A 16,523-nucleotide genomic window follows, 5' to 3' on the forward strand; every position below is an offset into this window, starting at 1 on the left:
GGCCGTATTTATCGAATTTTTTTCATCAAACATGCACAGCTTAAAGTCGACGCGCCCCTGTCTTCATAGGTCGATGGCACTGAGAGCAGAGACGGGGTCCCAGTCCAGCCGGTCCGCGCTGCGACGCCGACGCCGGCGTCTCCGCCTCCTGCGGCGGTCGCGAGCGGGCAGCGGCAGCGACGCCAGGGGCTCGTACAGCGGCGTGCCGTCCTGGCCGAACTCCTGCGCACGCGGCCACGCGGTGGTAGCGAGGACAATCATGTCGAGCTGCGCCAGACTGATCCCGAGAGTCGTTTCCGTGGCTCTGTCTCTCTCGCACTCATGGGGCGTCCCGTGTAAGGTGCGACGGAAACGGCTCTGGGAATCAGTCCACAGAGCACCCTCACGAAGGCGAAGACTCACCAGACAGCGGCCGCTGACGCAGAAGGCGCGGACGGGCCTTCCCCGCGAGCAGTCCGTGCCGAAGGGGAACCAGCCGTCGCGGCCGTTGACGAGGTAGAAGCGGTGCGGCACGGCCTCGTCCTGGCACGCCACGCGGCACGGCCGGTCCCTGTCGTCTGCGGAGCGGAGCGAGGAGAGGAGGCCCAGCAAGGCGTTACACAGTGGGCCAGAAGACCGGTGGAGGCGGCCAAAACTCTAGACGCGTTTTGCGCTCCAGAGTCGCTAAATGGGACTCGAACCGAACGTGTGACCCCACCAATGGATTGCTCTCCGAACGAGGAATCCATTGGTGGGGTCACACGTTCGGTTCGAGTCCCATTTAGCGACTCTGGAGCGCAAAACGCGTCTAGAGTTTTGGCCGCCTCCACCGGTCTTCTGGCCCACTGTGCGTTATCGCGGTGCCTGTTCCGAGGGCGGCAGTTCACGGCAGTCCGTCGGTGAAGGCAAGGATGCAGACTGATGCCGAGAGTCGGTCTCGTCTCTCCGACTCGCTCTCCGACACCTGATTCCGCCGGATCGCCTCGTCTGTCTCTGTCGCACCCATGGACCGTCCCACAGGGGAGCGAGCACGAGACAGACAGCGATGAAAAGATCATTCGGAATCATCCCGCTTATGTCTTTCTCGCCCTCATGGGCCGTCGCGTGCCGGTGCGAGGGAGACAGGAAAACGACTCTGGGAATCAGTCTGCTGGAGGAGGCACTCACCGTCCGCCGCGGAGATCTGCATGCCCAGGCCGGAGAGGCGGCGCACGCGGGTGCGGAACTTGGCGCACAGGGCGCTGGCCACCTCGAACGGGGTGCGCAGGCGGCCGCAGCTCTGTGTGGGCAGGGAAGGACAGCGCATGAGCAGCCCGATTGAAATTTGAGTGACGCTCCCGTCGCGCTGTCTCTCTCGCACTCTCGGGGCCTCCCGTGTGGGTGCGAGTAGAGTCACAGAGCGACGAAAACGGCTCCGAGATGACCTCCAGGATGTTGTTGGAGGCCCGCAGGCAGACTAGTGAGGTGGGTAACGGATGCAGCACCGGATGCAGAGGTAGGTAAAAAGCCACAACTCCACCCTCGTAAGAAGGAAGAAAGCGCAACTTTGGTCCCCTCCGGGGGCCGGCTCTGGATCCGCCCCAGGCCCCAGGACTCACTCACCAGGACGTCGGGCTCGCAGGTCTGCAGCGTGCAGTTGCCGCGGCAGGGCCCGTCGCCCCTGCGCCGCACCAGCCGCAGCCCCGTGCCGGGCGTGACGCAGGACGAGTGGCAGCCGGACGCGTGCTCCAGGGGGGCCAGGGTGGCCTGGGTGGCGTGCACGCCGTGCTGCGGGGTGTGCGCCGCGCTGGCCGCGCCCACCAAGGCCGCGGCCGTGGGGACGGCGGCGGCCGTGGCGGCCGTGGTGCTGTTGTCCTGCTGGCCCGCCTCCCGCCGCCGGCCCTTGAAGCGCTGCAGGAAGGCGCTGGCCGCGTTGAAGCTGGTGGCGGACTTGGTGGCGGACTTGGACATCTCGACGGTCATGCTGCACCGCGAGTGCGGCAGGCCGAACAGGGAGTCGGCCGGGCCGTTGCAGCGGAACTCCTGTCCACAGGATCACGGGGTCAGCCTCCTCGCGCGACAGCACACCGGTCCCGAGAGCGTTTCTGTCGCTCTCGCTCTCTCGCACTCGTGGGGCGTCCCGTGTAGGTGCGAGAGAGACACAGCGAGGAAACCGACTCTCGGAATCAGTCTGCAGGTCCACGTCGCACAAGAGGGCCAGGACCGCGGCCGGCGCAGGCGGCCAAAACTCTACAGGCGTTTCGAGCTGCAGAGTAGAGTTGCTGAATGGGACTCGAATCGATCGTGTGACCCCGCGAATTCATTCCTCGCCGAACGAGGAATCCATTGTTGGGACGTTCGTTTCGAGTCCTGTTTATAGCGACTCGGGCTCAAAACGCGTCTAGAGTTTTGGCCACGCGCCGGCCTTCCGGCAAATCCACTGTGCAGTTTGCCGTCGTCCTTGTCGGTGTGCCCTCCGCTCACCTCGCATCTCCCGCCCACGCAGTAACTGATGGCTGCGCCTGGGCTGCCGGGTCCTCCGCGAGGTCCTCCGGGGCCGCCGGCGTCGCCGCCCAGGACGCAGGCCGTGCCGTCGGGGAAGCTCCAGGCGCGCGGACGGGCGCCGCCCGACCGCATGTGGCACCACACCGCGCACGCCTCGAGGGCTGAAGCAGAGGGAGCCACGCGGACAGTCAGGCAGGAGTCAAGAGCGCGCGCGACCGCCGCACCGTGGGCCAGAAGACCGGTGGAGGCGGCCAAAATTCTAGACGCGTTTTGAGCTCCAGAGTCGCTGAACGGGACTAGAACGGAACGTGTGACCCCACCAATGGATTGCTCTGCGAACGAGGAATCCATTGGTGGGGTCACACGTTCGGTTCGAGCCCTATTTAGCGACCCTGGAGCTCGAAACGCGTCCGGGATTTTAGCCGCCTCCACCGGTCTTCTGGCCCACTGTGCACCGCGACACACCTGTTGCTGGCGGCTGGCGCCAGTAGACTGCGATTCCGAGAGGGGGAAGGAGGTCTCTCTCGCTCGTACTCAAGGGGCACTCCGTACCGGTGCGAGAGAGACAGACCGACGCCCTCACGAATCCGCACGAATCAGTCTAGTACCGGCGAGATACTCACGGTCGGTGCTGGTCATCTGCAGCCCCGTCCCCAGAAGGCTGGGCTGCACGTCGCGGGCCCCGGGGAAAGGGGCCCCAAAGGCCCGGGCCCCCGGGCCGCACTTTTCATGGGAAATCTTTCGTCTGGAGTGACTTTGGGGGCCGGGCACTGGGTTCATAGGGGGAATGCACTTAAAGGCATTTGTATGGTGCAGTGTCTGCTCAAAACCTTTTGCAGGTCCTCTTGGAAGATTCTCCTTGTGTGGTCGAAACTTGTTCCCTCTTCTGGGTGTTCTGCAAGTTATGCATGGTGCGCCCCTGTCTGCCTCTCAAACTGCAGCCAGGTAGCATTGGCGGCTTTATCTCTCGTGGGCTCGGTCTCTTTTGTCCGAGAATCCCGTAGAACATAACGAGGAGTTGATGTATCCACTGTAAGACATTTAGAGAGAGAGAGGGACGCATCGCTGATCCCGGCGTTTTTCTCTTTATTCCTTTTTTGTACCTGCGGCGCGTTGCACGTCCGGTAGCGGCGGTCGCTGCCCTGGCAGGGCCTGCCGCCGTTCTCCGGGCGCGGGTTGTTGCACCTCCGCGTCGCCACCATGATGCCCGTGGAGCCCCTCAGCTCGTGCGGCTCGTGGTAGCCGGCCGCGTCCTCGGACAGGTAGTCCTCCGACAGGCAGCCCGACGCGCAGTCCGAGAAGGGCGACCACTCGCTCCAGCCGCCGTCCACCGCGGCGCCCGTCAACGCGGCCACGGCCAGCGCGCCTCGCGACACGCAGCGCCCCAGGCGGCACCACTGGAAGGGGTCAAAGTTCAAACACTGGGCTGGGCAAGGATTTTGGGGCTTCCTTCGAGCAAGCGCGGATCCAGAGGTGAGGTGGGGCCTTGACCTCTACCGCCTTGACAGGTAGTCAAACAGCAAAGCTTGGCCCCTGTAAGTAGGCAGAAAGCAACCTTTCACCTGTGTCAGTGGACAACAACTCACGCACGAAGGCGTAGGCAACACTGCAGGCTGGTTCCAAGAGTCGTTTTCGTCGCTCTGCCTCTCTCGCACCTTTACGGGACGTCCGTTGAGTGCGAGAGAGACAGAGCGACGGAAACGACTTCCGGAGTAAGCCTGCTGTGCCGCTGTAAGTAAGGTAAAAAGTGCTAAGTTGGCCGCCTCCGAGGCCGGGGCAGTATATACCTTGTTGCGGCCGCAGCCCGTGCCGTCCAGCGCCGGGTGCGACGTCCACGTGTAGCGGTCGCGGCGGCAGTGCAGGTCCCTGCAGGCGTCCTCCAGGGGCTGCGCCTCCGAGTGCACCGCGCCGCGCCCGTACTTGAGCATGCCTGGGATGGGGCGACAAGGCGGGATTCAGCCGTCTCACTCCGAAGGATCTCTCTCGCACTCACGGCGCGCCCCCATGAGTGCGAGAGAGACGGAGCGACGAAAACGACTCTCGGAATCAGTGCAAGGACAAGGACGGGACGGCAAGGACTCACACTGCTGGTCGGCATCGAAGCGCTCCCCAGGCAGCACGCCGCCGGCGGAGTGGTCCAGCGACTCTGGCCCGGGGCCGTCGAGCAGGCAGTTGGACTGCGGCGACCTGGACAGGCAAGCCCTGGTTAGCGAGGGGCCGCGGCGATGTAGGGCGGAAGGTGCACTGTAAACTGTATTGTGCACTCACTGCAGAAAGGTGTGGAGGTAGTGGCGGCTGCACGACGACCAGGTGGTCTTCCCCGAGCCCAGGGTGGGCGACATGAGGAAGCTGCCGGGGTCGCAATCGTTGTCCGAGAGCGGGCCGTCGTGCCGCATGCCGAGGCTGTGGGCAAAGGGCGAAGCGCGAAGCACGCCGTCGACGACGTTACGCGTGACAGTCCGCACCAAAACCCTTTGATACAGTGCTCCACCGAAAAAGAAGCTCACTCACTTGTGGCCGATCTCGTGCGCCACCACGTACACGCTCTCGAAGTGGCGGCCCTCGTTGACGGTGCAGCTGGACGCCGAGCACATCCCCGCCACGGGGGCCAGGCCTGGAACACCACAGCGTGCCGTCATGGCGCCGTCGGCATCGTCAGCCGCCGCGTCTCGTGTCGCACGGAAAAGGGACTGCAGAGCCCTGCTCTCGTCGCTCTGCCTCTCTCGCTTTCATTGAGCACCGCCACGTAGAGCGCCGCGCAAGGGTGCGAGAGAGACAGAGTGACTGGAACCAGCTAGAGGCGCAACGACCTCCGCGAAGACCTCTGCGAAGGCCTCCGCGAAGACCTCTGCGAAGACCTCCGCGAAGACCTCGGCGGCGACGTACCGACGACCTGGGAGGACACCTTGCCGCCCTTGCCGACGACGTACAGGTCCAGCCCCGTGAGGATGAGGGCGTGGTCCCAGTGCAGCGGGTGCGCGTCGCTGCCGGGGTTGGTGGCGGCCTGCCACGCGCAGAACGAGGACAGGAAGCGGTCGATGTCGTGCGAGCGGCGCAGCCCCGCCGGCTCGGCGTGCAGCAGCTCGAGGCGCTTCAGGGCGATGCGGACGGGCCGGCCCAGCGAGGGGGACTCGTACAGCAGTTGCACCTGCCGCCAAAAGGCCAAAACCACTGTCATTGCATACCCCGTTCCGCCTTGAAGGGCAGACTCACGATCACCGCGTTCACCGTGGCCCGCCTTCACACTCACCGCGTTCACCACGGTCCGCCTTCACACAACGCGTTCACCACGGTCCACCTTTACATTAACCGCGTTCACCGCGGTCCGCCTTCACACTCACCGAGTTCACCATGGCCCGCCTCCACATTCACCGCGTTTACCATGGTCGGCCTTCACATTCGCCGCGTTCACCACGGCCACGCCTTCACACTCACCGCGTTCACCATGGCCAGCACGAACCGCACCACCTCCCGCTCCGTGTCCACGGCGAAGTTGAGCGCCATGTGCTGCACCAGGTCTCGGTCCACGAACACGGCTGTCTCGATGTGCACGGCGGGCAGGGGCGCGGCGCTGGGCTGCGACACGTCCCTGGCCGACCTGGCGGCGCGCAGGCCTCGGTGCCCTCGGTGCGCAGAGGCCGTGCGGTTGGCCAGCCCGGTGGCGTGCCCGTCGTCACCGAGGCCCTCCCGCAGCCCGCACGAGGACGTCGAGACCGTGGAGGCGGCGGCGGGGTCCCTGCGCGTGAACACATGGCGTGAGGCAGGACAGGATTGTGAGGTGAGAGAGGCTCGTGTTTTCAGAATTCTCACTTGAGGGCGCTCGGCAGGGCAGGCAGCGACCGCTTGAGCAGGATGTGCGACGGGCCGGCCGCGTCGGTCACCAGACGACCCGGCAGTGGCTGGAGGATGAACATATGCCGACTCGATGAAGCCGCTGAGTCCAGTATCACGCCGCGCTGATAAAAAAAGAAAATAATAATAATAAAATAATTTACATGTAACAATAATATTGGAACGCGGAAAAAATTTCCGATACCGGGAATCGAACCCGAGCCTCCTGGGTGAGAGCCAGGTATCCTAGCCACTAGACCATATCGGATGATATGCATTGTGATGTACCCCAACAAATGTTATTGTACAGCTATGAGCGAGCGAAGTCACATGAATTACGCGCAAAACATTACGCCCAACGTGGGGCTCGAACCCACGACCCTGGGATTAAGAGTCCCATGCTCTACCGACTGAGCTAGCCGGGCTGGTGTAAGACCATTTCCCCAGTGGCTCTTTGGTGTGGCCGTGCTCCTCGACGGCGAGCTACTTGAGTCCACGCTTTTTCCGGCGCGGCTTGGCGCGGCGCGGTTGCGCGGTGAGTGGCGTGGCGGGAGAGGCGTGGAGTGGCCGTTTACTAGTGTGGCGCGAGGCACGAGTGTCAGAACGGACAGTGACACGTCAGTATACACTGATCGACACTTTCGATTCTGAAGAGAGGTCAGCGGGGTCAATGAGGACTGCCCGGATTGGCCGACTCTCTGCTCCCTTTTCACTGCGTACCTTATCGCGATTCGGTTTGATAATCCCCGCAGAGTGCTGGTAGCGTGGGAATTTGTGTCGGCACCATGTGTTACAGGTCGGGGACCTTCGCTTCTTAGAGAAAATATTCGCCTCGGCATCGCGACGACGTGTTGCTCGGGAAACGAGGCGCTGGCACGCCGCCCGCAGACTGATTCCGCGAGTCTTTTTCGTCGCGCTGTCTCTCTCGCACCTATACGGGTTTGCCCATGAGTGGGAGAGAGACAGCGACGAAGCGGCTTTCGGGATCAGCCTGCAGACGCGCTCCCCCACCCCGCACCGCGCGACGCGGGCCCCCTCCCCCCTTCCCTACGCTGCCCTTATCCACCGCTGCTGCCGCTACACGCAGAACGGGGTCTCCTGGGTGAAGTCGTTGCAGGCATCGGCATCATCTCTACATGAGCATCGGTGGTTCAGTGGTAGAATGCTCGCCTGCCACGCGGGCGGCCCGGGTTCGATTCCCGGCCGATGCAATTTTTATGAGACATCGAAGGGATTGACCGAACGTTGTAGGTGGGAAGCGAGGAATCTATATTAGCCAAGTTGGGGGCAACAGCAACAAGCCTCCGTGGCGCAATGGTTAGCGCGTTCGGCTGTTAACCGAAAGGTTGGTGGTTCGACCCCACCCGGGGGCGTGTATTTTAAATAGTCTCGTAGAAATTCTCTTTTTGTGGATTCCCCTTACCGTGACATGATCGCAGACCTGCATGGCCGCCCTCTCCCCGGCGTGGCCGTCGCCGCGATAGAGGCACCGTGCTTCGCGCGCCGCCAGGTCGCCGTCGACGTCCACGTGCTCGCTGTGGTTGGCGTGGCGGCGCAGGATGGCGAAGTGCGGGTCCAGGATGGCGGCGGCGCGGCGCAGGCGCAGTTTGAAGAGGCGACCCATGCCCTCCAGCTCGGCCACGGCCTCGTCCTCCACGCCGTTGAGGTCGGCGTCGTCATGCCCGGAGTCGTCCTGTGCGACGTCGTCCTGCCCGGCCCAGCGACGCCGCCGGTGTCCGGGACCACCGTCGTCACCTCCACGGCGCACCAAGGGTCGCACCAGGGCGAAGTCCCCTCCATGAGAACCTGCACCAAAGACAAGAAACGACGCGGTGAGTCTAACGAGCAGGTAAAGACAAGCCCGTGCCACCACACTACACTCTGACGCCAGATTCCGAAAGATCGTTTCGTCGCTGTGTCTCTCTCGCACTTCTACGGGACGCCTCATGAGTGCGAGAGAGATAGGGTGACGAACAAGATCCTTCGGAACCATGCCCCTGGTGTGACACTGCCGTGCCTTTCAAGGGCTGTGCCAACAGCAGCCCTTCCTAACGAGCTCCTCGCGCGGCCCCTGTAGATTGATTGCGTGAGTCGTTTTCGTCGCTCTGTCTCTGTTGCACCTCTACGGGCCGCCCCGTGAGTGCGAGAGAGACAGAGCGACGAAAACGACTCGCGGAATCAATCCGCCCTGGGGATGCCCCGCGCCCTGCCGGCAGAAGACGATGCGTACGCTGGCGTGCCTGACGTGCTTGGCGTGCCTCAGCGCGCTGGCGCGGCCGGGCGAAGTCGGCCTCAAGGACTTGGCCTCCTCCAAGGAGTCCGAAGAGCAGAGCAGCGAGAGGGCCGATCGTTTCATGGCGTTCACCGCGTTCGACGATCCCATCGAGGACGAGTACGCGGCGCCCGAGGCCAGCGCCAAGGAGTGTGCTCCGTGGCGGGGGCAGGCCGAGGCGGAGGCCGCGGCCGCGGCGGACGACGCCGACCTGCGGCGCAAGGGCCTCATGGCGGCCTGCGCCCGCGGCGCGGAGCTCGGGGCACGCGGGCCGCCGATGTGGGGTGGGCAGGTACGGAAGCAGAGTCAGCGTCGCTACACTCTGACCAGAAAACCAAGACCTCTGAATTTTCGCGGCGGTTTCCCCCTGAATTATTTTCGGCAGGGGGAAAGGACCATCCATAAGGGCAGTGGTGGATCCTGACCCCGTGAGCGAGTAGACGGGCGGTTTTTCGCTTAATCACAGAAAAAAGTACCCCCCCATGGTAACCAACACCTAAATGCTCGCCTCGCAGAATGCTCGCCTGCCACGGGGCCGCAGCTTGTCCTAATGGACCCTCTTTTCCTGATTCCAGTTAGAGTTTTTGGCGAAACGCGTCAACGCGTGGATGAAATGGAGCGTGTGGAGCAGGCTCTGCGTGGTGTGCGCCTCGAACACGAGCATTTCACAGTGCGTCTTGTCTCTTGACGAAGTGTCTAAACACCCGAAACGTTCGCCCCCTTTCAAGCGTGCGTCTCTATCCTGGACTTCCGCAGATGCGGCATGATCATGGATAGATGGGTGCAGAAGCTCTCTGCCCCGTACGTCCTCATCCTCATGGCCGTCCCCACATCGCCGCCGCAGAACCTCACAAAAGAGGATGCAGATGCTCTTTTCCGCAGCACCATTTTCATCCACGTTGTAAGTATATGGTCCGCTAGACGACGCGTTTGGGCCGCGCAAGCCCTGCGCCCCGCAGCCTCCACTAACCGCCGTCGTCCGTCGTCGACTTGCGCCAGGAGTCCAAGAGCTCTGGGTGCAACTTCATGATCCTGGTGCTGCCCACCGTCCAACTCGCGTTCGACCTCTCCGTGCACGAGCCCCTCATTTGGTCCCCGCTGGCGAGGTACGTCAACCCAAGACACGGGTAATCGCCCGCGCCCGCGCGGGTTGAACCGGGTCCACGGGTTTACCGGCAGAGCGCGCGGTCCAGCCATTAATCGCAATCGCCCAAAAGGCAGGCAACACGACCCACTCGGGCGCACTGCCTGTTGCCTGCTGGACCCAAAAGCGCCGGGTATACCCGAAGAACCGGGCAGGAACCGGGTCGCAGGGTCCACAGGTGCCCGGGTTCCCGATTCTAAACCGCGGACCCCGGTACCCGTGGTCCGGGTTTTTGAGAGCTCTATCGTTGACTTTTTCGATCACTTTTCCATTATCTTTCGGCCGGAAATGGACCATCCCTCCAGCCAGGTGGTCCTGCTCCTAGACTCCGCCCCGTGGCCGGCCGGCGAGCCGCTGCCGCCCCAGGACCGGCGCCAGTGGAACACGTCCGACGCCAGGGGTGGGTGTTCGCTGCCGCCGCCGCCTCCGATCTCCAACAAGCCCGCCGCGCTGCAGACAAAGTCCGTGAGTCGTTTTCGTCGCTCTGTCTCTCTCGCACCTACACAGGACGCTCCACGGAGTGCGAGAGAGACAGAGCGACGAAGAAGACTCTCGGAACGAGCCGGGTCGGCTGGTGGCAGGGCACGGCGACGGCGGCAGCCGCCACGATCACGTCGAACTGTTCCGCGGGCTGTGGGAGTACCGGCGCGTTCAGCGCCTCGTGCTGTACCAGACCACGCGGCCGGGCCGCTTCTTGGCAGTGGACCTGCCGCGGCGCCGCACCCGCAACATCTGCGCCCTGGACGACCAGGGCATCCTGGACGTGCTCTCCGCCAACATGACGGTACCGCACCGCGTTACGCAGACCGCCCCGCCCACCAGCACACTCATTCCGAGAGTCGTTTTCGCCGTTCCGTCTCCCGCGCGCGGAAGGCAGGCGCGCCGCCAGAGTTTTTCTAATGGGAGGGTGAGGTAGTGCTCTTTGCCTGTTTACAGGGGGAAAACGTGCATTCTGTCTACCTCCCAGGCGGTCCATCTAGTACCGAAGGGAGGGGTGATTACTCCCATCACCCCTGCCCTGGAGTCGCGCCCGACCAGAGTTAAGTTAGGGGAGAAAAGTACATCCTTATGGAGCTGATATCTTGACTTTGAGCCATCCCTCGACCAGTAATTTCCACTAAAAATGAAAATCTGAGTATGAAATACTACCAGTCAAATGGATGTCGAGATGTCTTTAGTAGGCCAAACGTACTTTTCTTACCCTGTGTAGTACTTTTCTTCCCCAACTTTACCCCTAAACGGAACGTCCCGTGAGTGCAAGCGACAGAGCGACGAAAACGCCTCTCGGAATCAGTCTGCAGGCCCCGCGGACGGAAAAGAAGTCGCTCAGTCAAACCGCTCCTCTGCGACAGAACATGCGCGGGCTGTCCGTGCGAGTCACCATGTTCCCGCGGCGCCCCACCGCGGTCGCGGTCCGCAAGGGCACCGACGCCTCGACTTCGACCAGGGGGTAAGGCCCAGCACTGCCCGGCAGGCTGACTCCGAGAGTGGTTTTCGTCGTTCTGCCTCTCTCGCACTCATGGCGCGGGGCGTCCCGCGTAGGCGCAAAGAGACAGAGCGACGAAAACGACTCTCGGAATCAGTCCGGCAGCGACAGCAAATGCCAGTCGCAGGTGTGTCTGATTTTCGTCTTCTGCTGCCAGGATCTTTAGCGACCCCAGCATCACGCGGCGCATCGGCTACCTCGGCATGGACGCCTGGCTGCTGGCCATCTTCGCGGAGACGCTCAACTTCACGCCGGAGGTGAAGGGCACGCTGGACGGCCGACGGTTCGGCTACAACGTCAACGGTACCTACACCGGCTCGCTGCGCGAGCTGGTGACCGGCAGCTCGGACATCGCCTTCAACCAGCACTTCATCCTGGACTACAACTCGAACGAGGTGCTGCCGTCGGTGGCCGTGGACTTCGACGCGCTGTGCGTCGTGGTGCCGCTGGTGGTGACGGGCCACACGCTGGTGGAGCTGCTGAGCAGCGTCAGCACTAGCGTGCTGCTGGTGTTCGCCGTCACGGCCTCCACGCTCATCGGCATCTTCTGGCTCATCAGCCTGAACGCGCCGCGGCGGCCCGACCTCAACGACTCGTTCTTCTTCATGTTCGCGGTGCTGTGCGGCGCCCCGGTCGTGCCCATGCCCCGCATCTGCTCGCAGCGCATGCTCATCGGCTTCTGCGCACTCTACAGTGTCGTCGCCACCAACTCGTTCCAGAGCCTGGCGTCCACCAACATGGCCGCCGGCCGCGGCGCCTCCAAGATCAGCACCCTGGAGGAGCTGGACAAGTCCGGGCTGATCATCTTCACGGGGTCGGACTCGCTGCGCATCACCACCTTCCAGGGCGACAACCCGCTGCTGCAGCGCCTGCTGCTCAAGGTGTTCACGCCCAAGACCGCGGACGAGTACAACAAGGTGCGCTACAGTCTGCAGACTGATTCCGAGAGTCGTTTTCGTCGCTCTGTCTCTCTCAGGCACGTTTTAAGGAGCCCCCGACAGGGGAGGCGAATGTGTATATTTTGCCTGCCTACATGGGCATGTGGTGCTGGTTGCCTAATCAGGCGTTTAGGGATTCTCAAGGAGAGGCGATCGCACTCATGCAGTGGCTTGCGCAGGGGGGAGCTCAGAAGGGTCATACCCCCCCCCCCCGCACTAGACAGCCGCCTGTGAGGTAGGCAAATTGTGATACATTCTGCCGGTAGGGGAAAAGCGTGGCGCTTGACCCCTCTCTTTCAAAATTTCTGCGCACGCCACTGCACTCATGGGGCGTCCCGCAAGGGTGCGAGAGAGACAGAGAGACAGGCAGTGCTCGGAATCAGCCTGCCGGCTGCGCCGCTGCGCGAGAGAGTGCGAAGAAACGGCAGGATTGGAACCATGGCCACGAAACGCAGATGACCAGGGACCACCAAGTGGCCTGGATGAACCGACGCAACTCGGCCAGGCCCTCGGACACGTGGTACGTGATCCCCGAGTGCCCCAGGGACTACTTCCTGGCCTACCTCGTGCCGTACTCGTCGCCCTTCCTCGACCCGCTCAACAAGGTGCTGTACCGCCTGCAGTCCAGCGGCGTGCTCAGCTTCCTGCGCACCATCTCCTACGACATCCTGATGAAGCGCGAGGCCTCGGCCAGCTCCAAGGCCGAACTGACGGTGGGTGGCCAGCAGACTGATTCCCAGAGTCGTTTTCGTCGGCGTGTCTCTCTCACACCCCTGGGGGCCGCCCAATGAGTGCGAGAGAGACAGAGCGACGAAAACGTCTCTCGGAATCAGTCTTACTGCCTGCGAGTGACTCCTCGTCCCCCGAGATGACGCGACACCGCTTGGCGCTGCTTGCAGATCCCCTTGCAGAGCCTGCGCGTGCCCTTCCTCATGTTCTGCACGGGGCAGCTGTCGGCCGTCGCCGCCGTCCTGGGCGAGATCGTTGTGCACCGCCTGGACAGGTACCTCCGCGGCCGTCCCCTGCGCCGCGAACCGCGCCGCCAACCTGCGCGACGTCGTGCCGGGCCTCGCGCTGGTCGTCCGAGTGGGAGAGGGAGAGGGCAGCCGCCGGCCGTCGTGCTGTACGTGGTGCGGGCGGCTCCGGAGACGCCGCCGCCGCCCTACCCCTTCGTGCACTAGCGCTGCCAGCACCGCGGCCAGCACCGCGGCCAGCACCGCGGCCAGCGCGCACTAGAGCGCGTCCTCCGCGTCGGCTCGACGACCACGGCGACGACCAGGGCGACGACCAGGGCGACGGCACGGCGACGACCACGGCGATGACCAGGGCGACGACCACGGCGACGACCACGGCGACGACCACGGCGACGACCACGGCGACGACCACGGCGACGGCCAGCTCCGCCACCAAATTGGCCCGCACACTACGTGGCCGTGGCCAGGCATGTAGGAAGCAGTGCCTGACTCCTGTCAACGCCGACGACGCGGCCCTCGGCCAATGCGGGGGCCACTTTGCGCGTCAGCGCGGACGCGTCCGCGGGCTGCAGCACGCGCCGAGACGACCACACACACGCACAGACAGACTCACACACTGGCGCACAGAGAATAAAGCCGACCGAAACGAGGAATCTAATCGAACGGCATTGGCAGGACTTCCCTCCCTTACACACTGACTATCGTAGACTATCGTAGTTCTGTCTCTCTCGCATCTATGCGGGACGCCCCATAAGATCGAGAGAGAAAGAGCGACGAAAACGCACTCCCAGAGTCAGTCTCCTGGAGACATTCAGCCAGCCTCGGCCGAAAACACGGACCGAATGGCCGCATCCGCGGCGCGAGCTGACTGATTCCGATAGCCGTCCCGTGTAGGAGCAAGAGAGACAGAGCGATGAAGACGACTCCTGGACGACTCTTGGGATCAGTCTGCCGCCAGCGAGCCACGCAAGGCGCCGCGGGTCAAGGAAGACGTCGTGCACGGCGTCTGACGGCGTCCGGGACCGCCTCGGACGCCCTTGCCGAGGACAGGCAAGGGCACGCGAAGGCAAGGCCGGCAAGGCCCTTGGATCCAGTTGGCGTGGCGGTACGCACGTGAAACGTGAAGGCCCCTACGGCGGGGCGGGGCGGGGCAGTCGGCCGGGTGAAGGTCGCGGCCGTGGTCATGCATCCTCCGGACAATGGCTCATTAATTGATCGGACACGCGTCCCGCACCGCACAGCTCGCCGCACCGCGCACCGCCCCTCCCCGCGCCGCCGTGCTCCGCCAAAGTGCCAGCCTGCACGCCCTGGCACGCCAAGTCTGCGGCGGCACCTCTGTGAAAGTAAGGTGACAACTCCTTTCGCACACCGCAGCACCGCGGCAGCGGTCTGGCCCGGGCCGGCCGATTTCCCTGAGACTCTGGGAGACAGGTTACAGTGTGTGGCGGCGGAGTGCGTCCGCGCGGCCCTTTGTCTCGGCGAGTGCGAGTAGAGAGTGGAGTGACTGGCAGCTGAATTCGGGCCTCGGAAGCCCCACGGCCTGCCCACTGCCCCACGGCCCGGCAGCGATCCGAACCGAACGCACGGCCTCGCAGCATCCGCCCCCTGCTCGCCGCACTCCGCCGTGGACTGACTCCGAGAGTCGCTCTGTCTCTCTCGCACATTTACGGGGCGCCCCATGAGTGCAAGAGAGACGGAGCGACGGCGAGGACTCTCGGAGTCGGTCTGCCGATGCCCACGCACGTGTGGAAGGGCCTAGAAGGGCACGCCGCCGTCGTCGCCGTCCTGGAACGTCGCCGCTACACTGTGCACACACGAAGACTCACCTGGCGCCGGGCCGGCAGGGCCTCCGCCCCCGGGGTGGCCGCCGAAGAGCAGGCTCCACTCGGACGGCGACAGGAGGTCCTTGAGGTTCTCCTCGGCCTGTGCGACAGAAACACCAATTAGTAAGGGCCAAAGTTTAAGGTTCAAGGTTTAAGGTTTGCGACTCAATGTACAAGGCTCTGAAAGGCTTACGCTTGAAGCAAGGTTTACAGTTCAAAGGTTCAAGGCTAGACTATTCGACTCTGTCTAGCGTGAGCCTCCCGCTGCTGTCACTTAAAGCGAGGTTGATGCGAGCACACAGGGGGACCATAATCCACGGAAATGCCGACCAAGAGGAAGAGGATTGTAGAAATGGCGTGGGCAGGGATCACATCATCGCGGGGCCTATCTGGTCGGCTAGGTGGGCTCTGATGGGCTCGCGACCTTGGCTGACCTTGGCACAGATTTGGCCGTCCGGATCCCTGTCTCGTGATAGCGCAGCGCAGTTGCATCAAATGCATCTGCCTCCATCTCAGTGTCTGTCTGTCTGTCCGTCTGTCTGTCTGTCTGTCTGTCTGTGCGTCTATGTGTCTGTGCGTCTGTGTGTCTGTGTGTCTGTGTGTCTGTGCGTCTGTGTGTCTGTGTGCCTGTGTGTCTGTGTCTATCTGTGTCTATCTGTCTGTCCGTCCGTCCGACTGGATCTCATCGTCCCGGTAGTGGCCATGCCGTCACGGTGCTGTCACGGTGGTGTCACGGTGACGTGCGGCTCCACGGAGCGGGAGGGTGGCTGCCACTGCTTCGCCTGCAGCAGCCTGATTCCGGACTGCGAGTTCGTCGCTCTGTCTCTCTCGCACTCTTGCGGCGTGTGGTAGGGGTGCGAGAGAGACAGGGACAAAACAGTGTGCGGAATCGCGCTGCTGCTCCGCCACCCCGCGGCGGTCCCGGCCACGCCCCCATTACCTCGGCGCTCGCGTATGCAAACGCCACGCACTCTCTCCCTCCGCGCTGCGACCTCTCCGCGCTGCGTCCTCTCCGCGCTGCGTCCTCTCCGCCCCGCCCGGTTCCTGCTTCCTCACCGCGGCGACTCAAGCCCAGAGTCGCGCTGTCACCGTCGCACTCGTGGGGCGTCCCGTAAGGGCGGGAGAGGGACAGAGCGACGCAGACGCTCCTGCTGGAGCTGCTGGGGCTGCCAGAGCGGCGCTGCCTTGGCGCCGCCCGGTCCGGGGCCCACGACCCTTTGTCTGCGCAGCACTGGCATGTGACAACGCCGACAACGCGCAGCGCGCAACCCGGGAAAGGAAGAATAAAACGCGTTCGCGACGCCGCCGCCGCGGCTCGAACCTCCGCCCGCACAGTGGGCCAGGCGACCAGTGGCGGCGGCCAAAATTCTAAACGCGTTTTGAGCTCCAGAGAGACTGAACAGGACTCAAACTGAACGTGTGACCCCACCAATGGATTCCTCGTTCGGAGAGCAATCCGTTGGAGGGGTCACACGTTCGATTCGAGTCCCATTCAGCGACTCTGGAGCTCAAAACGCGCCCAGAGCTTTGGCCGCCTCCACCGGTCTTCTGGCCCACTTTGGGCCGGCCCGGGCATGGGGAAGGCGCTTGTC

General features: G+C 63.6%; 1 protein-coding gene and 4 non-coding genes across 5 annotated transcripts; 2 read left to right on the forward strand and 3 right to left on the reverse strand.

The window, feature by feature from the left end:
- Nucleotides 1-7: 7 nt before the first annotated feature.
- LOC117642993 (A disintegrin and metalloproteinase with thrombospondin motifs adt-1-like) lies at nucleotides 8-15,442 on the reverse strand. Its single transcript, XM_034381630.1, has 19 exons — nucleotides 15,374-15,442; nucleotides 14,974-15,031; nucleotides 8,778-8,792; nucleotides 7,997-8,100; nucleotides 7,718-7,945; nucleotides 6,293-6,419; nucleotides 5,899-6,215; nucleotides 5,350-5,611; nucleotides 4,975-5,077; nucleotides 4,732-4,866; nucleotides 4,547-4,650; nucleotides 4,251-4,393; nucleotides 3,567-3,860; nucleotides 3,087-3,186; nucleotides 2,443-2,624; nucleotides 1,582-2,001; nucleotides 1,147-1,258; nucleotides 403-557; nucleotides 8-222 (listed from the first exon to the last, which is right to left on the reverse strand). The coding sequence occupies exons 1-19, from the start codon at nucleotides 15,440-15,442 to the stop codon at nucleotides 64-66; spliced, it is 3,087 nt and encodes a 1,028-aa protein (XP_034237521.1). The 3' UTR covers nucleotides 8-63.
- On the reverse strand, nucleotides 6,491-6,562 carry Trnae-cuc. The gene has a single exon. It is a non-coding gene; the product is annotated as a tRNA-Glu (tRNA).
- On the reverse strand, nucleotides 6,647-6,719 carry Trnak-cuu. Its single transcript has one exon. It is a non-coding gene; the product is annotated as a tRNA-Lys (tRNA).
- Nucleotides 7,435-7,505, forward strand: Trnag-gcc. The gene has a single exon. It is a non-coding gene; the product is annotated as a tRNA-Gly (tRNA).
- Trnan-guu lies at nucleotides 7,595-7,667 on the forward strand. Its single transcript has one exon. It is a non-coding gene; the product is annotated as a tRNA-Asn (tRNA).
- Nucleotides 15,443-16,523: the final 1,081 nt, after the last annotated feature.

The sequence above is a fragment of the Thrips palmi genome, unplaced genomic scaffold, assembly GCF_012932325.1.
Source record: "Thrips palmi isolate BJ-2018 unplaced genomic scaffold, TpBJ-2018v1 HiC_scaffold_16, whole genome shotgun sequence".
NCBI lineage: Eukaryota > Metazoa > Arthropoda > Insecta > Thysanoptera > Thripidae > Thrips > Thrips palmi.

Excerpts from the sequence above, each read along its gene's own strand:
- LOC117642993 (XM_034381630.1), bottom strand. The coding sequence starts at position 15,442 with ATGGAGGCAGATGCATTTGATGCAACTGCGCTGCGCTATCACGAGACA. Across the intron at positions 4,394-4,546 it reads CTTCGATGCCGACCAGCAGT|GCATGCTCAAGTACGGGCGC; the intron begins GTGAGTCCTTGC and ends GCCCCATCCCAG. Across the intron at positions 3,861-4,250 it reads CGGGCTGCGGCCGCAACAAG|TGGTGCCGCCTGGGGCGCTG; the intron begins GTATATACTGCC and ends GACCCCTTCCAG.